Raw genomic sequence first — 24179 nt, forward strand, 5'->3', positions numbered from 1 at the left:
AGTGGAGACGTTTTAAGTTGGGTGACAAAATGACTTCATTCTTTCCATCTCTTTGCCTTTCAACTATATGACATTAATGCTCCCCGACAAGGATAAGATGGATCCTATGGTGATTTTTGCTGCCACAGCAACTGCAGCCATTATACCTCCCCCTATTCTAATGATGGGTCACTTCCTGTTTCAGCCTCAGATCAGCCACAGTGACAGAAGCCCATGGAAACAGAGGTGACGTTTAACAATGGCCACCGCCTCCTCTCTTCATTTAACCCAAGAGGACATCGGAAACAGCCCAAAGACCCACTGAGGGAGATGGACATTGTTTCCCAGAAGTAAATACAGCTCAGCTTGTACTTTGGAACAATTGTCAACCTTGCTACTTGCACAATCTACTAGCAAAGGTTATGCGGTGCCTGAACATGATCATGGCAGAATCACCGGGCCTCGTCACCATCTGCCTCTTCGGATATCTACTCAGTGCTGAATGTACAGGTTTGTTTCCTCTATAAAGATACATTCAATGTGCTTGGCTTTTAGATATAGAAATGTCTGGGGCTGTCTTCTTCATTAAATAATGATTACAGGATTTGACCACAATGTTTAAGATTCTACTAGTAAGCATGTGGGTTGGTGAGTACTAGTTCTCTGGTACTGGTTCTTCCTCATTTTTAAAACTAAATAGATTTACACTGTTTAGAGTACATTTTTTTAATGGACACTGTTGGGCTTATGATTTGACAATGTAATTCCTTAGAAAAGTCGTCTCCTTGGTTCAAAAAAAAATTAAAAGGGGGAAATGTTTTAGCAAGGAAACAGCTGAATGTGGAGAAAAAATTAACTGTCATTTTGTGGGTTTTTAACTCATTATTTTGAAATCAAAATGGGAAACAATAAAGCAAAAACAATGGTTTTATTTACACAAAAAGTTTGATTTTAAGACATGATGTGATTCAAAATTGTAGAACTATTTAACGAGTCATGCCTCTAATTTTTAATCTATAAAATTATATACCTTCAATTGAAAGTTTTAGTTAAAATACAAACTTTTCATTAGTAAGTTGTTACTTATCACCGAAGTTTTCCATGGGTGAGGAAGAAATTATTTTGTCTGATTCTAAACATCTCGGAGTTAATACTGGGGGAAACTCGATACTCACTTGAGCTCTTAGGACAGCAAAGCAAGTCCAAGAATTGATGTCGAGTAGGAACTTAGTTAAAGCAATTTACATCACTTGGGTTTTTTTTCACAACTTTAGTGACCTTACGCATTCCCCAAAGGCAGGCACATAGGGAAGAAATTACCCCATTTAGACAAACAGCATGTTCTCACAGGAAGCATTTATCACACTTACTTGTCAACCGATTATAATCAAATCTAGTAGTTGACAGTGCAAGGATCAGGGGTGCCAACCCTAAGCATCCCCAGAAAGCAGACGGGCCCATGGTTCCCACTCCAGACATGATGTCACACTGAAATGCAGAAATAATGGTACGAGAATGCAGAGGTTAAGTCAAACCAGCAAACTGGCTAGAGTCAAGCAATAAAGAAATTCAGCGCGAACACTCACAAAGTAGGACAGAATGCTAAGTCTTTACACACATCTCATCAGTGTGAAATCTAGGAGGACAAAGGATCCAAACCCTTCCTTCAAGATAAGTGCTGAGATGGAGGTTTTAAGAGGACTTGCTGCCCCCTTGAAGACCTCAGATGTAGGAAAAAGGATAGATTCAGAGGAAAAAAGAAGGACTGGGATTTCAGAGCTGGGGAAATAATGACTAGAAGAGATAAGCCGGAAGGGAGGTTAAATATACGACCCTCAGACAATGGTGAGGAGAAAGGCAGTGTGATTCCGGAGTCACCTTAGTCAGAGGTAATAGGTTCTTAAGCAGAGCGCCAAGGGGTCTTCCCTAAGCACGGACAGTGTCGATGCAGGGCTCTCCTCTGCTGTTGAACCACCACTGGCTTCTAAAAGCAGTTTCTATGAATGATTTTCTGAGATGTTGCATTTTCATGGCTGCTGCCCTTAGATATTATTGCATCAATTTAGAATTTTGAAATCAAATGTGTTCCGTAAAACCAAGTCAGTTTTGTAAAGCATATGGACCCAACCTGTCTTTCATTTAGAATGAATGAATGAAATAAATGAAAGACAGCTTCAGTCCACACGCTTTACAAAACTTTACAAAACTAGGTGACTACTACGGTGCCAGGTACTGTGGCAAGGTACTAGGGGCTTGGGGATAAACCAGATTCCCTCTTTGACCTAAAGCACCATGAGGTCAGCCGAGAGATTTCAATATAACGTGAGGAGACGTATACCAGGTGCTAAAGGGGCACAGAGAAAGGAACACATTAACTGGGGAGACACTGACAGAGAGACAGTATTTTGAGCTGGGTCTTAAAAAATAAGTGGGTACACTCTCCTTGAATGACTGATCTAGGTCATTCTATGAAGAGAGGATCACTCACGTGCAGAGATCCAGATCCACAAAGAACGTGAGGTCTTTCAGGAACTAAGTATGTTTTCAATATTGAATATGACAGGTGAGGCAGGGTCAGGTCATCAGATAAGGAAGGCCCTAAATTAAGGAGTTTGGACAACAGAAGGCAATGTGGAGTCATCAAAAGTGTAAACATGAATACCACTGATGGCTGACTCAGGCTGCTCGGCCTGGCAACATTCTCATGAACTGTGTGAGGAAGGGGCGGCCAGACAAGGGGAGACCAGTCTTGAGGCTACTGTAATCATCCAGGGAAGGCACGGGGGCCTGAACCTGGACATTAGCTGTACAGACAGAGAAGAGGGAGTGGAATGCAAGTGACACTGAGGAAGTAGAAATGATATGACTTAACCACCTGGATATGGAAGGGGAACGGGTTTAGAGGAAGTGGAAAGACCATGTCTTGAGCATTTAGGATACAGCACAGTGCCTAAGAGCATGGACTGTGCCATCTGACTGCCAACGTCTAAATTCTGGCTCTGACACTTTAGTATATCACTTGGGGCAAATCACTTAACCTCTCTGAACCTCCGTTTTTTTGATTTACGAAAATGAGACGACAGCACCTCTCTCACGGGACTGCCGTGAGAATGGAATGAAATAATGGATGCAAAGCACCAAGCACATTGTCCAGCACATCAGAAGCATTAAATAAACATCGGCTCTTATCAGCCACATGACGATGGACAGGTACAAAGTTGGAAAGACAATCTGGAATTCCGAAGATATATCTGACTAGAGATGGATATTCGGAACTCACTGTTGTATAGACAGTAGTTACAACCGCGTGTGTGAGGATCCAGGGAGTGAGCATGGATCTTGTGGCACCTAGTACAGTGCCTGGCAGTCGTGAGTGCTCAGAAAATTGTGTTGAGTCAGGGCTGGACGAGGGTGAGGCAAGCAGGGCACACAGGGCATAAACATACTTGCACACACTGAGAGAGAGAGAGAGAGACTCCTTAGATTCTGTGCCCTAGGGGCCTTGTTTGCCTCACCCCAGCCCCAGCCCTAGCAAGGATGTATGGAGTGAAGAGGGACAAGGCTGAAGCTGGAGGCTGGAGCCTGGGAGAACTCTGAACATATAAGGGGCAAGCAGAAGAAGGGGAATGAATGGATGCAAGTGGCGGATGAATAACAAGAATCAGAGCGAAGAGGAGAACCAGGAGAGAGTGAGTTCATGAAAAGAGCACCCTGGAAAGGGAAAGATCAACAATCAGAAATGTTTCAGAGCAGGCAGGAAATACAGAAGCTCAAAATTACCCTTTAGGAGGCCATTGCTGATCCTGACAGTAGTCATTTCATTATATGGATGGTGGTAAAGAGGAGAAAGATCCACAGAAAAGTGCATTAAATCAAAAGGGAATTGAGAAAATTAGGAAGGCCGACCAGACAGAGTAGAAAGGAAGAGAGAAAACCAACATACACCAGCCTGTACACATTATCTCACTGATCCTGTCAGCAACGCTGGGAGGTAGACAGTCTGATGATACTACTGTTATACCCGTTTACACTTGACAAAGTTAAGCTGCAGAGATTATGTGACTTGCCTGAGGTCTCACTGCCAATAGCTGGTAGACGCGCGTGATTCAAATCCAGGTGTGTCTGCTCTGACTCCAAACCCCCATTTTTCCACTAGACCGCACTGTGAATGGATACAGACACAGATGTACTGTAGGAACGCCCAGGGCCAAGCACATGAACTGGCAAGCAGAGAGGAGGGCCTGGTGGAGACTGGGAGGCGTCGATATGCCATGCCACCCATTTGCAGCTTGTGACTTTCTCCCAGGGCGCCTGGCTGCCTGGGAAGGGAAGGAAGAGGCAGCTGGCGGCATTGACCTAGCGGTTGGGATTGCGGGGTACTGCAGCACTGAAGAAGGGGTGAAGGGAAATGAGAAAGTTGTCAAGGGAAGAGTTGAAGAGAAAAAGTCTAAGTTAAATTCAGGGAAAAAGTAAAGCCCAAGGGGACCTGAAGAGCAAGAGAAAAGTGAGAGGCCGTCAAGGGACTGGAAGGCTCCATAAAGCGAACAGCTGCAATGGAAATAAGGAACTTCGGTTTGTTTCTTTTCCTTTCCCTTTTTTTTTTTTTTTTTTTTTTTTTTTGGCACTAATGAGAAAACAGTCCCAAAATGCCCTGGAAAGTTCATGTTATAAACACCTGGTCCTGTTGAGATGGTATCAGACAGTCTCCAGAAGAAAGGAATAACTCCAGGCAACCTCCTGAGCTCCTGTTATGAGTTACAGATATAGATACTACATCTATCTCTATCTAGAGAGAAACACGCACAGAGACAGAGGGTGAAACAGAAAGAAGAGACTGAGATTGGAGAGCGGCGGGGAGGGGCTGGGGTGGAGAATTAGGTTAGAGACTTCAATCCTCCAGAGTTCAGGAGTGCGTTCCTAACAGGCTAGACAGTCAGAGCTAAAATAAACCACATCCTGAATCCCAGAGAAAGACTTATGTCACTGGAATTCCTGGAACACGTGCCAACTTAAGGTGCTGTGAGTCTGAAGGTTAAAAAAAAAAACATGAATGCAGTGGTTTTTCTTTAATATCTAGTGAGAGACAGCAGGGTTGCATTTAGGCTTCTGCTCGTCCAAGGGAAATGTGCTGCAAAGTCATTTGGGCAACTGCGTCCTGTAAACACAGCCCGGCCAGCATGATGGATCACCTTGCAAGGATCTGCAATTAGTTATTTTCAAATGATGACAAAGTGTGAAGTTAACCACTTATCTGAGAACTTTCTTTTTCATCCAGAGTAAATTCAAATATGATTGAAAATCTGACCTTTCGTTACGAGTTCTCTTGACTAAGAGTAAAATTGAATTTTAATTCCTAAATCTCCATGTGTATATAGTACCATGAGAACATCATGGATTTTGACTCCATGCCCCAAAGATAAATTGGCTTTGGGATTACTTGGATTAAAAAGAAAGCCTTTCTTAAGAGATGTATTTAATTTTCATGATGTTTTCTTTTTCTTTTCAATTTCAGTTTTTCTTGATCGTGAAAATGCCACCAAAATTCTGAATCGGCCCAAGAGGTATAATTCAGGTAAATTGGAAGAGTTTGTTCGAGGGAACCTTGAGAGAGAATGTAGAGAAGAAAAGTGTAGTTTTGAAGAAGCACGAGAAGTTTTTGAAAACACTGAGAAAACTGTGAGTATTTCCACATAACACCATTCAGATGCAGAGCAAAGAAGAGAAAACCTTTAAAAAGAAAAGGGTGGGGGGAACCATACTTGCCTTTGGAATTTTAAAATATCTATACATACACGTGCTCTATAAATGTTACAATAGAGAAGGAATCAAATCGAAAACATTTTAAATAGTACCATTAACCTGTCTTCTTTTTCGTTATAGACTGAATTTTGGAAGCAATATGTTGGTAAGCAATTCATTTTATCCTCTAGTATGCGAAACATTTGAGAATTATGTATTTTTTTCTTCTGTGTAAAGAGATAATATATTAAACTCTGTCAAAAGGGCTCAGAAAAATAAGTCCAACTCTTTTTACCCACAATTGAATGGTGAGAGACTCCAGGTTTATGCCAGCGTGGGAGATATCCGCTGGCAGATACGCTTACTCCTTCCTAGGGCTGCAAAAGGAACATCGTTCCACCCCAGGAATCTGGAAGGGAGAGACCAAAGAGAATTGCATCTGGGGCTGAATGAGAGTTTGCCATCCTCAGCAGAGAATCAGAGAATGCTGACTGACTTAAATGTATACTGCTTAAAAGTGCTCCTCCTTCTGGTGGCCTACAGGGCCCTCCTGGCTGCCCAGCCCCTCCTTTCCTGCTGCCCCTCTGACCTCCTCTCCCCTCACACTCGCTGCCGCTCCTCGCATGCTCTGGGAATGCTTCCATTTCAAAGTCTTAGACCTGATTGTTCCTTTAATGTACAAGGTTCTTCTGCCAGGTTCCCCTAGGCTCACTCACTCACCTCCTTCAGGTCTTTACCCAAATGTCACCCGCTCAATGAAGCCTGCCTTGATCATCTATTAATACTTCAACCTGCCCCCCATAACCCCATCACTTGAGATACCGTATCCTGCTCTATTATTTTTCATAGCACTTTTCACCACTGAGGTATCATATAATGGTCTTACATATACTATTTATGTCTCCCACCTCACTAGAATGCAAGCTTCATGTTGGCAGGGGCATTCAACTGTTTTGTTTATTGATGCAGTCCTAGTACCTCGAACAGTATCTGGTACAGAAGCACTGAGTAAATATTTGTTGAATGAACCGACCAAAAGGAGGAAAAGTCAAAACTTTAATGACAACTGAGTTTTAAAACTAATTTAAAATCCAGCAGCAGGATTTTGAGGCAGTGTAACTTTCCCAGCTTGATTTACCTAAGACCCTTTGCATGGACAGAAACTAACCTGGACAGCCAATTCACTGAATTCCATCAGTTTTATTTTCCAAGATTCTATTCTACAGACACTAATGGACTTGTTCATACTCTTGTAACTCACAATTTCTCCACTTTGTTTGTAAATCATGAGGGAAGAAGAGGTCCATTCCGTTACATTTGCTTTATCTGCCTTTCCTCGCTCTTAGTAATGAATGCTACCACGCCAACTCTCTACTAAAGTATTGCCCAACAGTTAGTCCAAACAAGTCTTTTTATTCTCTATTTCTAATCTATTTAAAATTTTGAATCTTGTATTTTAAAGCAAATCAGTTTCTACCTTTCCTCCCAAAATATTCCTGGCCGCATTTAAACTCTCATGGTCCCTTCATTGCCCACCCCCACACCCAGTTGGCCCCCCACCCGTGAGTAGGGGTTCATCAGTACCTCTTAAACACCATATTTTGAAGTTGGCTCCCTGCCTTCTAGGTCACAGCCTGTGCTGTTTACTGTAACTCAGGTAAAGATACCTGGAAAACATCAAGGGCATGATTCTGTCGTTGACCTGAAACAAAACAGACTCCAGCAAAGATGGGTTTATTCAGGATCAGCAGAGAATTGCAATTCAGGGTCTACAACCACCATGAGCCACGTGCAAGTCCCTGCATGGCAGGGGGCAGACAACTCCTTTAGAGAGGGGGAAAGGAAGTGAGGAGGGCTACAGTAAACAAAGAGTCCCTGGCTTTTCATTGGCCGAGTCCTTGCCAAGAAAGAAGAGGAGTCTGTCTTCTTCCTGTTGGGCTCTGCTAGCGTCATAGGGCACGAGAGCTCTGCCTTCCAGTCTCTTGACTCTATTTTTTTTTTTTAATAAATTTATGTATTTATTTTTGGCTACGTTGGGTCTTCGTTGCTGCGCGCGGGCTTTCTCTAGTCGCGGCGAGCGGGGGCTGCTCTTCCTCGTGGTGCGCGGGCTTCTCACTGCGGTGGCTTCTCTTGTTGCGGAGCATGGGCTCTAGGCACGTGGGCTTCAGGAGTTGTGGCACGTGGGCTCAGTACTTGTGGCTCGCGGGCTCTAGAGCGCAGGCTCAGTAGCTGTGGCGCACGGGCTTAGTTGCTCCGCGGCATGTGGGATCTTCCCGGACCAGGGCTCGAACCCGTGTCCCCTGCACTGGCAGGCGGATTCTTAACCACTGCGCCACCAGGGAAGCCCCTCTTGACTCTATTTAACTGAGGTTTCTGTTTATTAATTTTTTACACTGTCACTACTGCTTTGTCTGCTAAAAATAAAACAAAAACAAGAAAAGAGAAAAAGAAAACCCAACTCCACGGCTTCTTTTCACTTTGCAGTCGAGATTCCCAACCCCCCCAGAATAGCCTATGCTGTTTCTCCCTGTATGGGCTTTCTCACATGGTAGGGACACAGGCCCCTCACTCCTGCCCTGCTCTCTTCTATCATCTCACCAAGTAAGGAGACTGGTGAAGAGGAAACATCGCCCGACCACATTAACCAGCATCTGCCCAGCCCTTTACAGAGTGCCTGTCACCTTTAACCCTCACACCAACCCTGTGAGCAAAGCACTATGAACCTCATTTTACAGAAGAAGAAACTGAGGTTTAGGGAGGTGAAATGACTTGTCAAAGGTCACCCAGCTAGGGAGTCATGGAGCCCAGAAGAGCAGCCAAATTCTCCACTGCCCAACCCCCACTTTCTCTATTACCCCTCCCGGCCTTCAAATCTAAATGCAGTTATTCATTAAACCACCACCTGGTAGGCTTAAACAGGAAGCTCTCACTTGGCAAGGTCTTGTCCCTTGTTGTCTTTGACCCCTACAGTCTGTGGCTTTGCTTCAGCCCGAAGTACACACAGACAAGCACCCAAAGGAGGACTAAATGCGGGATGAAATGACACTCATTTTAAAGATATGTCTCAGCAAATGAGTTGCTGCGTAGCTGGCTGCAAGCCCAGAGCCTTTCAGTGAAACATCCTAAATAATTCAGCTCCGTTGGTCTGTAACATAAAGTGCAAATGTGACTCGTTTTTTCAGACCAGTTCTGAACATCAATAATAATAAACCAGAGATAACGTATTTTGTTCTCATAGAATTGGAACAAATTGAAGTATCTGTGCAAAAGCACACTGGATCAAGGGGCAGAGGGGACAAGGTCTAATTTTTACAACAAGCAGTTTTCCAGAGAGGGACTGTTCCTAAGAAAGGGGTATTAACCCCCAGCCAGCGGGACCTGGATACATGCTCCTGACAGCGAGCACGACAGACACTCTACTGCTGTCCCTGGAGCAGGCAGGGGTCCACACGCTAGATGTCACAGAGCCTGGCTCTAAAATACGCACGACCATTAGAAATTTCTCTTAAATTGCCCCCTTTCGCTCACTGTTTTTCACTTACTCCTCTGTCACTCATACACTCAGCCTTGCAGATCCGGCTCCCGGTTTTCTTCAGGGCTCTCTCTCGGCTCACAGTGCGCACGACCCTCCCTTCTGGTTCTATTCATCCCGTTCTCCTGAAGCTTCCTTAGAAGTACGGGTGGAGGCAGAGCTCTAAGAAACCAGACTTAAAGGCTCCCTCCACATCCTGACCCTTCCCCTCTTACCTATTCCTTCCTCCTGTTTTCTGATGACCAGTATCTTTAAAGGCTCTCCAGAACTCTGCAAATGTAGAAACTTCAGGAAAGGTAGGAAGGAAACATAGCCAATCTATATATAAATAAAGCACATTTTCAGAACTTTTTCTTTTTTAATTCTTTGTATTGAAAGTTGTTTCTCACTCTACCAAACCATTTGGGACCTAGTCACAGACAGTAGAATACCTTTCAGGAGTAAAGCATCTTTTGTACTGTTTGGAACCATCACTGCATACTCTGCTTAAACGTGAAGTGATAAGATGAGGAAGTGGATGCATGTGCGCCATGCCTAGGCTGCCAGGTCCCTGAGTGGAGTTGCTATCTGTTACCTAGCTCAGCTTGCTCTACAAGACCTGTGACAGAGCAAGCCTTGTACAACACATAGATGACTGTTGAAGCAGTGTGATTTGATCTAGAATTAACTCCATCATCATTCGATAAGGAAGGACTGAAAATTCTTCTCACACTCTGCTGATAGAGTACATCTCTATACTCAGACGTTCTCTTCCCTCTTCCTCCTCCCTTCAGTTACATAAACAATGTGCGTGCCGTCCTCGGGGCCATTTCCTAGGACAATGTTAGCCTAAGAACCTTTACTTGTCTTTAGAAACTTAGGAAGACAGGGGCATCCCATAAGCAGCTGGATTCCAGGTCAGAAGTCTTGCTCTGACCCTAAAATCAGGCTCCCCTCTCCATGAGTCTGTGCAGGGAAGACTAAGCATTCTAAGCAATGGATCTACTAATTCAACTTCTTAATCTATCTCGAAGATGGAGATCAGTGTGAGTCCAATCCATGTTTAAATGGCGGCCTGTGCAAGGATGACATTAATTCCTATGAATGTTGGTGTCAAGTTGGATTTGAAGGAAAGAACTGTGAATTAGGTGAGTAACTATCTTTGGATTACTCGTGGTTCAAAATTTCCCTTTGAAACCAGATGCAACTGGAAAATGCAATGTGTATGTATCATAATTTTCTCTTAAATTATGGTAAAGAACCATTTATGTGAGATCTACACTCAACAAATTTTGAAGTGTATGATACAGTACTGCTAACTCCAGGCTCTATGCTGTACAGCAGACATCTAGACCTATTCCTCTTGCATAACTGAAACTTGATACCTGCTAAACAACAACTCCCCATTTTCCCCTCCCCTCAGCCCCTGGCAAGCACCATTGTATTCTCTGCTTCTATGTGTTGGACTATTTTTAGACACCTCATATAAGTGGAATCATGCAGTATTTGTCCTTCTACGACTGGCTTGTTTCATTTACCATAATGTCCTCTAGGCTCATCCATGTTTTTGATTATGACAGAATTTCCTTCTTTTTGAAGGCTGAATAATATTCCATTGTATAAAACATACTTTCAAAGCTTATAAACATTCATTTTATCTGCAGTCATAGTTTCCAGGATGCGCTCAAGAGACTAGATGAAGAACAATAGTAAGATTCGGTAGCTAGTAGGAAGTGGTAATGATGTTCCACTAGCACGTTCATCCTCAATACAACCACACGTAGTCAGCACCATTATCACCTCCATTCTACGCAAATGAGAAAAGTGCAGCTCAAACAGCTCAAAAATCACAGAAGCAGCAAACAGTTGAGCCAGGACTTGAACTTCAGTTGGTTTGGCCAAAACCCATTCTTCTAACTGCTACCCACAAAACACAAAGAAAACTGACCCATAAAATTGTTAGAACTCGTGACTAAATTGCTATCAACAAAAGCAGTGGAAGTCAACTAAGTAAAGAGTTGGGGTATGGGAAGGCCAATTCTCCCATATACTAGGCACTTCTCCACGCATACGAACCACTTCACATATGAAATCTGTTGACAAAAATCAAAACTCATTCCTGAATTTGACTATACTGATTACGCTGAAAGAGTTACATAGAAAATCTAGGATCATTGTGCATCTTTTCTTTGCATATCCTAGAATTTTTTTGTGCTGAGATTTTGGCAGTTGGAACCGTAAACCCCAAAGTCCTTTACCTACTTGTTTATTACCTCTGGATGCAAGATTACTGGTATCGTGATTGTGAAAAGCATATAGTGCTAATGACAGTTCTCTTTCTCCTCTGAAACTCCAGAAGAACAGAGATGCGGTCCTAGGGAAAGAATTTAACACCACAGGCTACATGACTAACACCACAGGCTACATGCCTAAGGGCAAAGAGTAGAAAATTAGCAAGACTCTATTAAGGCGTTATGGCAACCCACCTGACATACAGATGAAAAGGGCATAAAACAGAATGAACCGCAGCAGCCGCACTTGTCCTACTGAGAAGGGAAAAAGTCACCTCTAATGCTGTTCAGAAATCCTTTCAGTGCTAAAGAGAAATCCACTGATCATCTTCCTGTGAGATCCAAAAGATAAAAAGGAATAGAAGATAGGAAAAAAAAAAAGGTGGCAGGGCAAAAACATTAAAAAAAAAGAAAAAAGGAGATGCAGGTGGATGAACTGTACCCCAGGCTTGGACTCCCACTCCTGCAGGCTTCCCAGCATGGGGACAAACCGACGTCTGGGTTCCCTTTCCTATGGGTGTGTTCATTAGCTCAACACCTCTGAAGTGCTACTTTCATCTGAAAGGTTATAATTTCAAGTTCAGATTGACCTAGATAAATCCGATCCTGCTATTATGGAAACCTACAGAAACTGATGGAGTATCAGCTTAAATAATATAACTATTGGAGCTGAGGGAATGAAGGACTCAGCTGGTCTCCATTAAGAATGAAGGGCATGTGGTAGCAAAGTATAACTGAAAACACTGTTTAGTATTAAATATTCCTAAATGTCTTTAGTTTAAAAATAAAGACACTTTAAAAGAGGCAAAGAGCCCCGAGGAATGTAGCTATAAGCACAAAACTGCTATAACAGGTTTTGCTACGTGTGTGAGGCTACAGTCTACACAGCAAAAGTGCTAAGTCTAGGGCTTCCCTGGTGGCGCAGTGGTTGAGAGTCCGCCTGCCGCTGCAGGGGACGCGGGTTCGTGCCCCGGTCCGGGAGGATCCCACATGCCGCGGAGCGGCTGGGCCCGTGAGCCGTGGCCGCTGAGCCTGCGCGTCCGGAGCCTGTGCTCCGCAACGGGAGAGGCCACAGCAGTGAGAGGCCCGCGTACCGCAAAACAACAACAACAACAACAACAACAACAAAAAACCCTTTTATGGCTTTAGCTACAGACGAGAATGATGTGAAAAACTGTCTTTTTATCAATTTTCCCCCTTGAAACTGCAGATTGTCCTCTGAAAAAAAGTGCTAAGTGTACAACGGACACCATCTCAGGCCTCTCGGGTTCCCCACGTTTTGGTTTGGTCAGGGCTCTGCAGTGACACTGCAGCCACCACTACACCTGGCCTCTAGGGTGTCTTGAGCTCCCCCAGCCCATCTGAGCAAGGTTTAGAAAAATCCTCCCTGCTTGCTTAGTTCAGAAACAAAGTGGGAATTCTCTCAAAAAGCTCTTTATCTCAGACACTAGAGGAAAGCAAAAGCATATACAAACTCCCATTTAAGCTGCTGCTTCAAACTGAACTAAGGACTAATCTCAAAAGCTGCTGGAAAAACAGCACAGTTTATGGAGTATCTGGGCCCCAAGTCCCTTGCCTCACCCTGTCTCGGAAAGGGAAGGAGATTTCCATTGTTAAATCCTTGCTGTTTTCCTCTTCTCTTGTTCATCAGGCTCCTCTCCAGGGGAGAGAGGTGCAAATATTCAGGGCACGCTTTCTAGTTAGAACAATTAATTGGCTATTGTGTCCCTTTGGCTGGAATAAAGACCACTGTATGTGCCCAGCTACACATCACATCTGAGTCCTTTTCAGATAAATCAAAGTCTATAAGAACTTGGTCATTCCTGTCCCTTCTAAAGAGTACAAGAGGCATTTCCCGACAGTAACAGAGGATGGAAAGAAAAACAAGCATATAAACACTTTTTTTTTTTTTCGTTTTGCTAACATGTCACAGACACTACTAATTTACTGCGTATTTCTGTGGAGTAGAAAAAAGAAAATATCTTGAGTTTAGCCAAACAACAGCATATTCTGTGATACACTGGTTAAACAGAACATCTTTTGTCCAAGCTTTGGTTTTCCCAACCATGAATATATCAGGGAAGATGAAGGCAGAGTAAAATAAAGGAGAACACGATAACTTTTGTAGTAGGCATGAGGGGAATTAGAAAGAGGTATTTGTGCTAACACGGAGGGAGAAGAACAGATGTTTTGACATGTCCTTCCGCAGACATTCTAGGCACTGAGATCAGCCCCAGGACCAGGGAGAAGCCACACCCAATACAGTGCCTGACGTCTGAGTGCTCAAGAAACAATTGATGAATGAGGCCCACAGTGACTGTCCCTGAGGTCCAGGACTACAGACCTCTCAACTGGAACTCCTCGTGCTGTTATTCTCTTTCCAGACTCGAGTTCTTTACCTGAGGTCAAAAGACTGCTGGTCGGACAGCAATATTTCCCACTGCGTGTGCAAACCAAGCCAGAGGACAGCAACAGCGGCAACACACTGGGCTGCAAAGAGCAGTGACGAATGAGGAAAATGACAGAGAGGTCTAGTTACCTAGCCGAGGACGCAGCATCAGAATCGGGAAAAGCACGCTGACTTTACCCATTCCCGTTGTGCATGGCCTGGACCAAAGTAGTCAGCACCTACCACCCACCTCTGTGAACTTAGCACAGTCTCATGTTGACTGAACACTCCCTGCAGGTGGTATTTGATTTGGCTGAACACTCTAGTATTGCTTTGCAGCAACAAAATGATTGCTAGTAACATGAGAAGAGCCAGGGATGTAATCACCGATAGTGAGGAGAAAGGTCTTTAAAAAATAAATAAATAAATAAAAAGGACCAAGTGCCACCTTTTTGGATCATGCACTTAGTGGATGATTATTGGTAGCGAAGGTTAAAGCTCAGGCTGGTTCCTTTGCCCACCTAGTAACAGTTGATTTGCCTCCCCTTACTTCCTGAAGTATCAGTAAGGAACATGAGCGAATCATTACATTAGCCTATGCTACCTATGTAAAATGTAATTAGAAAATTTACATCTGTCACTCAAAAATCCATAATATACTCCAAAACCATATAGTCACTGGGTTAGCCTGGAATCCCCCAGGAAAAAAAGAGTCTGTGACAGAAGCTTATCTATTAGGCTGTGCAGTTCTAGGGGGGCAAGAGTAAGGGATGGGGGAGTGAGGAAAGGAGAACCAAGAGTAAAAGGAGTCGTCTCTCCTCGTCTGCAACTGATTGTTTGATCTCCGGGGACTGTTTTCCAAGAAGCCACGTGAGCTGGCCTCAGGAGAGTCAGCCTCGGAGGGGAGAAGAGGTGAAAGAATCTGTCCATCAGCATCCTTCTCCAGATGGTCAACACTTCAGCCTGTGGGGCTTTAACTCCCCTGAATCACCAGGTTGTACACGCTGGGGCCCCCTAGAGGTCACGTGGCATCCCAGGCCTCAGCATCAACCCAGGAACGCCAAGCTAAGAGGCGAGAGGCACACTGTGCAGATCTGAGCCCAGGCCATTCAAGGCTGCACCTGGACGAGGCCAGCGGAAGTCCATGCAGAGCTGATCACAGGGGTGCTGGGGACGGACGTGGGTGAGGCTGGTGGGGACTAAGGTGGTGCACAAAGAGGTGGCTAACACAGTCGCTCATGTTCAAACTCTCCATGTTCTAACTGCACTGACAAGTGAGCATTTCTCTTGAAGGCTGTACTGCTGTTGAGCCTGTAGGTAAGGGGGAAGGTGCCTTCCATTCACTATGTTCCTATGCTGCTCCGGAGACAGAAATAGGCCCAAGGGCAGAGCCTGTTTCTCTTAACTCAGCAGGTCTCAGCCAGCAAGCCCTAAACCCTGCTACTTCCTGTTATTGAGATCGCATCAGAGAAACAAAGGGAACGCACGCAAATTAGAAAATGGAAAATAAGATTTGGCAGGAAAAAGCCAAATATATCAGGAATCACAATTAATGTGAATTGGGGTTAATGACAATTTTCAGACTGGAGTTAAAAATCTAATCGTATGCTGTTGATAAAAGAGATACCTAAAATAAAACTCTACCAGGAGGCTAAAATAAAAGGATGTAAAAACATTTGCCAGGTAAATGCTAACAAAAAGAAACTGGCAAAGCTATCTTAATATCAGATAAAACAGAATCCCAACAAAAAGCATTCTAAGAGACAAAGAAAGATACTTTATATTAATAAGGGAGACTGTATAGGAGAGTAAAGAAAATATGAGCCAGTAGAATGCTCATCATTGTCATCACATAGTGTTTCTGGCATTTAGCTCCCTTAAAGGACCCTATTTCATTCTCTTGTATTGACACATACTCACGTCAGCCAGCTTCAAGTTTGCTTTGAAAAACTGGATTATATTAAAACCAGGCACTTCTATTCAGCAAAATATACTATTTAGGGTGAAAAGGTAAGTCACAGAGTGGGAGAAGATATCCACAATACATATATCCAGTAACTGGAACTCTCATACACTGATGGTGGGAATCCAAATTTGTACAATTATCTTAGAAGACTACTTGGCAGTATCTACTAAACCTGAACACATGGCCCAATCACTGCACTCATGAGCATATATCCAGTAAATATGCACGCCTGCTACCAAAAGATACGTACAAGAATGTTCATTACGGCATTATACATAGAGCCAAAAACTGGAAACTCAACTCAAATATTCACCCACAGTAAAATGGATGAATGAAGGTAGTAATATTCATACAATGGAATATACTACACAGCATGCAGATGAACTATAGCTACACAAAACAACATGGATGAAGCTCACAGACAAAATGTTAACTGAAAGACACAGAGGAGTACATATTGGGAGCTTCTCCTTATATAAACTTCATGAACAGGCAAAACTAATTCCCTGTTAGAAGTCAGGGTAATGGTAACTTTGGGAAGGAGGAAACGGTGACCAGAAGGGGGAATTAGGAGAGCTTCCGGGGCGTTGGTAACGTCCTAGGTACTGATCTGTTTACTGTTTAAACAAGCGCAGTCACCTTGTGAAAACTGATTCCAAAATTCTGGGTACTTTTCGGAATATGTTATACTCTAATAAACAGCTTTTTTCATTGCACTCTATGACTTTGTGAAAGTAGTATATCTACAACTTCAGTTTTATGCCAAATCACATATATTGCTGCCACCATTTTTATGCCTTATTAAGAATTTTATCTTTTTTTTCCTACTCTTAGCTCAAGGTTCACACACTTCTCTCCATGAATGCCCCCAGCTTATATCTGACCTGTACAGGAGTCAGTAGTTTCATGCACTTTTTAGAAATGCATGTTAAATGATGCTACTGCTGGGACTTCCCTGGCGGTCCAGTGGTTAAGACTTCCCCTTCCAATGCAGGGGGTGTGAGTTCGACCCCTGGTCAGGGAGCCAAGATGCCACATGTCTCGTGGCCAAACAACCAAAACATAAAACAGAAGCAATACTGTAACAAATTCAATAAAGACTTTAAAAATGGTCCACATCAAAAAAATCTTTTAAAAAAATACATGATGCTATTGCTGTTGATTCTGCTTTCTTTCAGATGCGACATGCAGCATTAAGAATGGCAGATGCAAGCAGTTTTGTAAAAAGGGCGCTGATAACAAGGTGGTTTGTTCCTGTACTGCCGGATACCGACTTGCAGAAGACCAAAAGTCCTGCGAACCAGCAGGTCAAAATCTAAATAAGTTTTTTTTTAAGCTCGGCAGATACATTCTCCAAATCCATATTTGAACTTTTTGCATTATAACTAACCTACATAATTTTATGCCCTACTTGTTTCTACTTCCTTTTGAAATCATAGAAAAGACTAGTAGCTTGGACAAATCAATTTTTCAAAATGCATCATCATTTTAAATAGAAATTCTGCAACTGTCTTCAGTCTGAATTCTTTTCTGTGACCGATTTTTTTCTCTGACCTTTATATCATGAAGCAATCGATTTGTGTGATTTCTGTATGCATATTTGTAATTTGCCAAGTCAAACTAATGTAGTAATCCCATAACATAAAAGATATGTACGTGATTGACTGATAGGCTTCTAGTACAAGGAGAGTGAATTTTAAGCATGATCTGTCCGGGTGTGGCTGGCTTACTCACTCCAAGAAAGTTATTGCCTATCCTTGGGTCTCAGCTGAGTTTACATGCTTGGCATCAGAACAGTTCCGACAACCATCTGTTTTAAGTTGTGTCAGGCTGATCAGCACAGTCAGTCTATACAGCAGTGGACAAAGCAATGTTTCCCACTCATGTCAACCATGCCACCATGTTGACAGCTGACTGGTGTGTTCAGAGCATCTCCACTCCAAACTCATACTGCTCTTCTCTGAAAAAGAAGGCAGTAGAAACTTGGATTTTGAAAAAAGCAGGTTCTGCGGGATCAATTACATTTGATAAATGAGGGGTCTTTTTGAAGCAAACTAGATATAATTTCTTTTGCATTTCCAAAGCCTGATGTCTTATTAAGTTGGTGCATTAAATCACACACCATTCCTCTGTAACTGGGTTCGATACCTATCTCAGCAATGCACCCGGCAGAGGAAATTAAAGGCAGCATCAGAAGCCAAGAGTATACATGCTGCACTAAAATGAAGAGTCTCTAATGCTTCAGGGACCTGCCTGCCTCCTGTCCTTCTACCTGGTTCTTGACATACACTGCTTCAAATTAGCCTACCTAGGGAGGAGTGTGTGCGTATATCTGTTTTAACCTTCGAAACCTAACTTCCAATGTAGACAGATGGCATAGTAGCTAAACCCTTATAAGCCCTTCTCTGTTATAAGCGAGGAAAAAAAAAATGGAGAACCACCTCCAACTATTAAGTGTTACATTTGAATACAGCCTTAGCTTTAGCAGAATAAATAGGCCAAACCTAAAATACGCTTTTCTGCCTTTCAATAGTAATGGTCCCTTTTCTCTAGCTATTGTTGATGATTTATATTTATACACAAGTATTTTGAACTAATTTCTTGTTTTCCCAACCACATGCTGTCTTCATGATACTCTGCCGCAGCTGGTTGCTATAGAAATGTCTGTTATAAGGAATGCGGATAGAAGGAAAGTGAGAAATGAAATGTGAGGTGACTTTGCTGGACTACAAATTTCCATTCTGGTTGTCCCCAGTGTTTCAGTAGATGATTTCTTTTCTTTAGGAAATAAACCAACCCAAGGTAAAAGGTGGCCAGTGCCCAGGTAGATGTGGCTGTAATAATCACATCAATAACTTATTTGGTTAATACTCAACAGACAGGTAATTAAATCACAATGATCTCTCCCCAGTGGATACCTCAAGTCCACCCGGGAATCTAGAAGGCATTCTGGTCTACAAAAGAAACCCTGGGAATTCCCTGGTGGTCCAGTGGTTAGGACTCTGCACTCTTACTGTGAGGGCCCGGGTTCGATCCCTGGTCGGGGAACTAAAATCCCATAAGCCGTGCGGTGCGGCCAAAAAAAAGAAAGAAAGAAAGAAAGAAAGAAAGAAAGAGATCCTGTTAACGATAAGCAGCAGACATCCCATTTACCTAATTCTAAAATCAAAGTTACATGGCACCAGATTTCCATTCAGAGACAGTACTTGAGAGAAAGACTTTTTAGCAAAGAAACTAAACAGAAAGTCATTAGACTTTATAAAAGTCTTACAAAATTCAATTCTGGAACACCTCTTCTATTTCCATAAAGATGATGGATTCCTGAGCCAAATGTCCTTTTCATGAAGGGTTTGAAAACTTTCCATGAAAATAATTCAATTAACCTTTTAGTTTTAGACTATATTCATTGATTTGATTTTTTTTTTTAAATATCGACGGGCCTACTTCTCAGAAGTGACAAGGATGGGCCTCATTTTCGATTTTTGTAATACAAGTTCTGCTTGCCAATGAGAAATACCAGAACACTAATGTTTTTTTCCATTTGTCTAGTGCCATTTCCCTGTGGAAGAGTTTCTGTCTCAAACACTCGTATGAAGTTCACCCGTGCTGAGACTATTTTTTCCAATATGGACTATGAAAATTCTACTGAAGCTGAAATAATTTTGGATAACATCACTCAAAGCAACCAATCATCCAATGACGTCACTCGCATTGTTGGTGGAGAAGACGCCATAAGAGGTCAATTCCCTTGGCAGGTACTCTATATTTATGGTGTGTCAAAAACAGAGCCCAGTGGGCAAGGGCCAGGCCAGGTGGGAGGCTGAGGCTAGGACATCAGACAGACTTATTGGGATGAGGGAAGTATTTAGGCAAGTTTCAACACCAAGCCGGATGAGGAAGCCCCGACAGGTGAGGAGCCAGTGAGAGAGAAGTCCAGGGACAGCTACCACACAGGGTCAAGGAGAGTTTGGCATCAAGGAAATAGCACAGCAGGATTTCAGACAAGCAACAGGGAGGTCTGGAAGCGAGGTCACCGGTGCTGGGGTTCTGGGTATTACGTCAGCTTCAGCCCCTGGGAGAACTGGTGAGAGTCAGAAAGTCTCTAGGTCCAGAGAAACTGAATTATTTCGAAGGCATTTTTGAAAGGACTCAGGAAGGATTAAGGCAAGAACTGGGTTACTGGAACCAGGGCATATGAGACAAAGGCTTGGTCAAAGGCTGTAGTTCTCAAAGTGTGGTAGCATCAGATTCACCTGGGAACTTGTGAGGAATGTAAATTTTCATGCTATGCCTCAGACCTACTGAATCAGCATCTCTGAGGGGGGAGGCCAGCAATCTGTGCACTAACAAGCCCTTCAGGTGATTCTGACGCACTCCACAATTTGAAAGCACTGGTCCAAAGGAAACAAACTTGTTATAGGAGCTAGGCTCCAAAACACCAAACAGTAGACTCAGGGTACCTAGTCCCACATTTCTCCAGGTGTGATCTGCAGACAACCCACATGAAAATCACCTGTGCACATTTTTGAGGTAACAGCCAAGGGCTAGATTTGATACCCATCATTTCAAATCTTTTCACATCCTCCTCGCTGCACACTTAGTGTACCTGTTGTCTCCTTCCTATGGAGCCCGGCTAAGATCATTAGGAATGTTCAAGATCACTCATCCACACCTGTGCACGTACACGTTCACTCGCTATTTCATCCATATGAAGTAAGATTACTGACTGTAAAGATACCAAGCGCTAGGTTTTAGTTTTTTCCAAAAGTGAAGAGCTGTGCTACTTGCTAGGATATTTGAGAAAGACCCTGCCATACTTTCACACTGATGCCTTCCTCACCAGAGAACCGTCTCTCCACACCCACCTCCACCCAGTTTCTCACAAAAAGTTACTGGGTTTCAAAAAAGGAGACAAACTGGGTGTGCAAAAGTCACTTTTGGACAAAATAAGAAAGAAAACCAACCAGAATCTCTCCCCATTTGTGGATGAGTCAGCTCGACCACGTCACCGTCAATCTGCAAGGTGGAACTGCTTGATCTGATTGCAGACAAGACTGCAACACACCTGCTGCAGCCCAGGCATCAAGAGAAAGCTAGCAACAGCTGGGGTTTCAATGGCCAAACTAGATCTGTGGCTCTGACGTAGGAAATACTGTTCAGCAATGTCACCTAGAAAAAAGTGATTCAAAACGCTGATGCGTCAATAAAAGGGGATGGGAAATAACGCGACCCCGTGGGTGAAGCAATCCCACAAAGCAGCACAGACAGAGTTCACTTTCCTCTGGAGTAACAAACAGTTTGAACGAACTGGAAATGTCTAGTCTGTTAAAGAAAAGGTTTAGGTGAGCTGTTTGCGAGAGCTAAAGGGCCACAAGAGAAAGGAGTCGACGACTTTTTCTTTGTAGACTTAACGGGTGAAAGTTCCAGGCAGGCAGGTCGATCCTGGCCCCGGTTAAGAAAGCCCTTTCCAACCACTTGGGTCGGCCACGTGGGCTGGGCAGCTCGGGGAGGAGATTTGGTTGAACAGATGTTCGTGGAATTGTTGACTCGAGCTGCTCTGTCACTGGGACAGCAGCAGCGGGACAACCCCATCCCGGAGAGCATCGAGGGCTCGGGCTCCCCTGGTGGGAGATGAGACAGGACAGGCTAGGGACCGCAGCCACCCCGTGCAGCTCTGAGACCCTAAGGAGCGAGCTTCACCTTCCGCGCAGCTTGTCCGCGGCCGCGTGCATTTCTTACCTTATTCTAGGGCTTTCGTCTCCGCTTCCCAGCTAGAGGAAAAGCCGCTGCCGTTGCCGCCGCCGCCGCCGCCGCAGCCACAGCCGCGCCGGGTCAGCCACAGACGCTTCCCAGAAGCCCCTGCGCTTCCGGCCGCCTTGACCCCCGACCCCCAAGGCCAAAGGTGAAGGCAGGCTTGCCTGACCTCTGACCTCTGACCCCACATCACAGTGACAGAACACCCAAGAAAGGAGCGGAGGGAGGTGTGAGGCCAGTTTCCTTCATTTTCCCTCCAGATGCCCAGCGCTGGGCTCAGAGCCCCTGGAGAACTCTGGGGACGGGAAGCAGGGACTCTGCAGGGCCACTTAGGAGCGGAGAGAGGAAGCTAGAGGGTTAACTCTTATATAGGAACAGAAAGGCTATTTCCTAGAGTCGGTATGTCCTTGGCGGAGTGGGAAACTAAAACAGAACTCGAATTTCATACAGCTACAAAGGGAAACAATGAAAAATGTGAACGTTAGAGTTGGGAAATCGCAACACCTGTACCATGAGACCACCTTCATCAACAGCTTAATAGTGAAAGATTTGAGGAAGTAGCACTGTGTTTCGGCTTTCTAAAGCTTTAATTGGGTTTTGGGCCCATGCACTTGACCCTGCCAGCCCACAATTCTGAGCATGCGCAAGCCTGCCCCCAAGAGCTCTGTCCTCCTCTTCTGCTTTGAGTTAGGATCCGACTGGCCCTGTGTGTGAAGTACCAGATCGTTCTCTTGTTTTATCATGGGCCTCAGGTTCTGTATTAGCCATAATTATTGTACATTTAATAATTTGAAGATCATTCTATGAGATTGATAAAAACGGAATACAATGGAAACCAAGTAGTTAAGCTTTCCTTAATCCTTTATATTAGACTGTATCATATGCAATTGCCTGTATTTAACCATTTTAACCAACAAAGTATGTCTTGAGAGGCAGTCTTGTCTATTCCTTATTCTATCCTTGGCCTAAACAATCTTTAAAATGTCTTAGCATTTTCCCCAGTCTTGGCTTTCCTCAGCTTTGGCCTGAAGCTATCCTTAAAGGTACCTGAGCACTTGACCTATACAGCTACCTACACAGACCCAATCCTTTCCATTTGATTAGGATACACCCACCCCCATAGCAGACAACATGCAGTTACCATCTGTACGAACCAGAACTTCCTCTTTTTCTGCGGGGGGCGGGGCAGAGGGGGATTGGGAGGAAGATGTTACAGTAAGGTCCTAAGACTATACATATATCTTCACTTGGAAAGGTAATCCTCTATTTTTCCTAGCTCACATGATACAGCTCCAATTAGCAGAAATGAAAACATAACATATGTAATCTCATCTGGCCTCACAAAACTATTTTGAACAGAACATTTAGACAATTGTTCTCTAGGATGGTTTGATGAAGTCTCTTTCAATGACGAATCTAATTAACCATTAAAAGCCAAAAGTGAGGGCTTCCCTGGTGGCGCAGTGGTTGAGAGTCCGCCTGCCGATGCGGGGGACACGGGTTCGTGCCCCGGTCCGGGAGGGTTCCGCATGCCGCGGAGCGGCTGGGCCCGTGAGCCGTGGCCGCTGAGCCTGCGCGTCCGGAGCCGGCGCTCCGCGGCGGGAGAGGCCACAGCAGTGAGAGGCCCGCGTACCGCAAAAAAAAAAAAAAAAAGTGAGCATCCCCTCTGTGCCCAGGAAAATGAAGTAGGGCCAAGGGCTGGGCGAATCACACCTGTGGGCATAATAAGCTGTGCATCATGTAGAAATGGTTTTGCTCTTCATATGAAAGAGAACAAGTGTGCAAAGAAAAAATGTTATTGTAAAGCTGGAGGTGGCTAGGTAGGGAGAGTGAGGGTTTACTGAAATCACAGGGAAAGGCCAAGTTTGAGTTAAAAGGTTAGGAAGGGAACAACATGGCAGCAGCTATTACTCTAGGCTGGCATTGTCAGTGAAGAACATCAAAACAGATATGTGAATGTGTGTTTTGCAGATGTGTGTGGGTGTCTGAAAGAGAAAACAGGCTCCCGTTAGGATGTGACAAACATGAAAATGTTTGACAGATCAGAACTCCGACATCCTTGCTCAGAACATATACTTTCCCATTTTTCCCAACATTCTCCAAAGTGATGTCATACAAGAACTTGTCCTTCGCCAAGCAGACAGCTCATACCCAAACAGCTAATATTTAGATAGCTGTGATCCTGAGGTAGCCAAGCAAACATTCAAAAACCAAGTCGCTTGTAATATCTTTAAATGCAAATGTATTTTAGGGCTTTTTCTTGGCAAAGATGTTTGCTAAAATTTCTAATACCAATCAGGAATGGGCAAAAAAACACTCTTCGGGCTTAGAAGAACACAACTGTATTTCTCAGCCTTCCACCAGAACAGCGTAGAAGCTCCGGGCTGCAAGTCTTTGGCAGGAGTCAGACTAGCTACATCAGATTAGTCTCTGTGCCCAGGGGCTGTGGCTATCATTCACTCTGGCCTAACTAGCCCATTAAGCTGAGAGATGTCCAATTCACCTCTCATATAGAGGAGAAGCACCATTATATCATTGCATGTGAATGCT

General features: G+C 43.9%; 1 protein-coding gene and 1 non-coding gene across 3 annotated transcripts in view; both read left to right on the forward strand.

Moving 5' to 3' along the window:
* Positions 1-382: 382 nt before the first annotated feature.
* The window catches only part of F9 (coagulation factor IX), a 29191-nt gene continuing 5394 nt past the window's right edge, over positions 383-24179 (forward strand). Inside the window, exons 1-6 of one of the 2 annotated variants that reach the window (XM_007100314.2) lie at positions 383-489; positions 5492-5655; positions 5860-5884; positions 10264-10377; positions 17054-17182; positions 19425-19630. In XM_007100314.2, coding sequence (XP_007100376.1) covers positions 402-489; positions 5492-5655; positions 5860-5884; positions 10264-10377; positions 17054-17182; positions 19425-19630 — 726 coding nt within the window. In that variant the 5' untranslated portion in view covers positions 383-401. The remainder of the gene's footprint in view (positions 490-5491; positions 5656-5859; positions 5885-10263; positions 10378-17053; positions 17183-19424; positions 19631-24179) is intronic. The other variant, XM_024128181.1, reaches the window with a different exon arrangement.
* TRNAK-CUU (transfer RNA lysine (anticodon CUU)) lies at positions 18852-18923 on the forward strand. The gene has a single exon. It is a non-coding gene; the product is annotated as a tRNA-Lys (tRNA).

The sequence above is a fragment of the Physeter macrocephalus genome, chromosome 21 (assembly GCF_002837175.3).
Source record: "Physeter macrocephalus isolate SW-GA chromosome 21, ASM283717v5, whole genome shotgun sequence".
NCBI classification, from domain to species: domain Eukaryota; kingdom Metazoa; phylum Chordata; class Mammalia; order Artiodactyla; family Physeteridae; genus Physeter; species Physeter macrocephalus.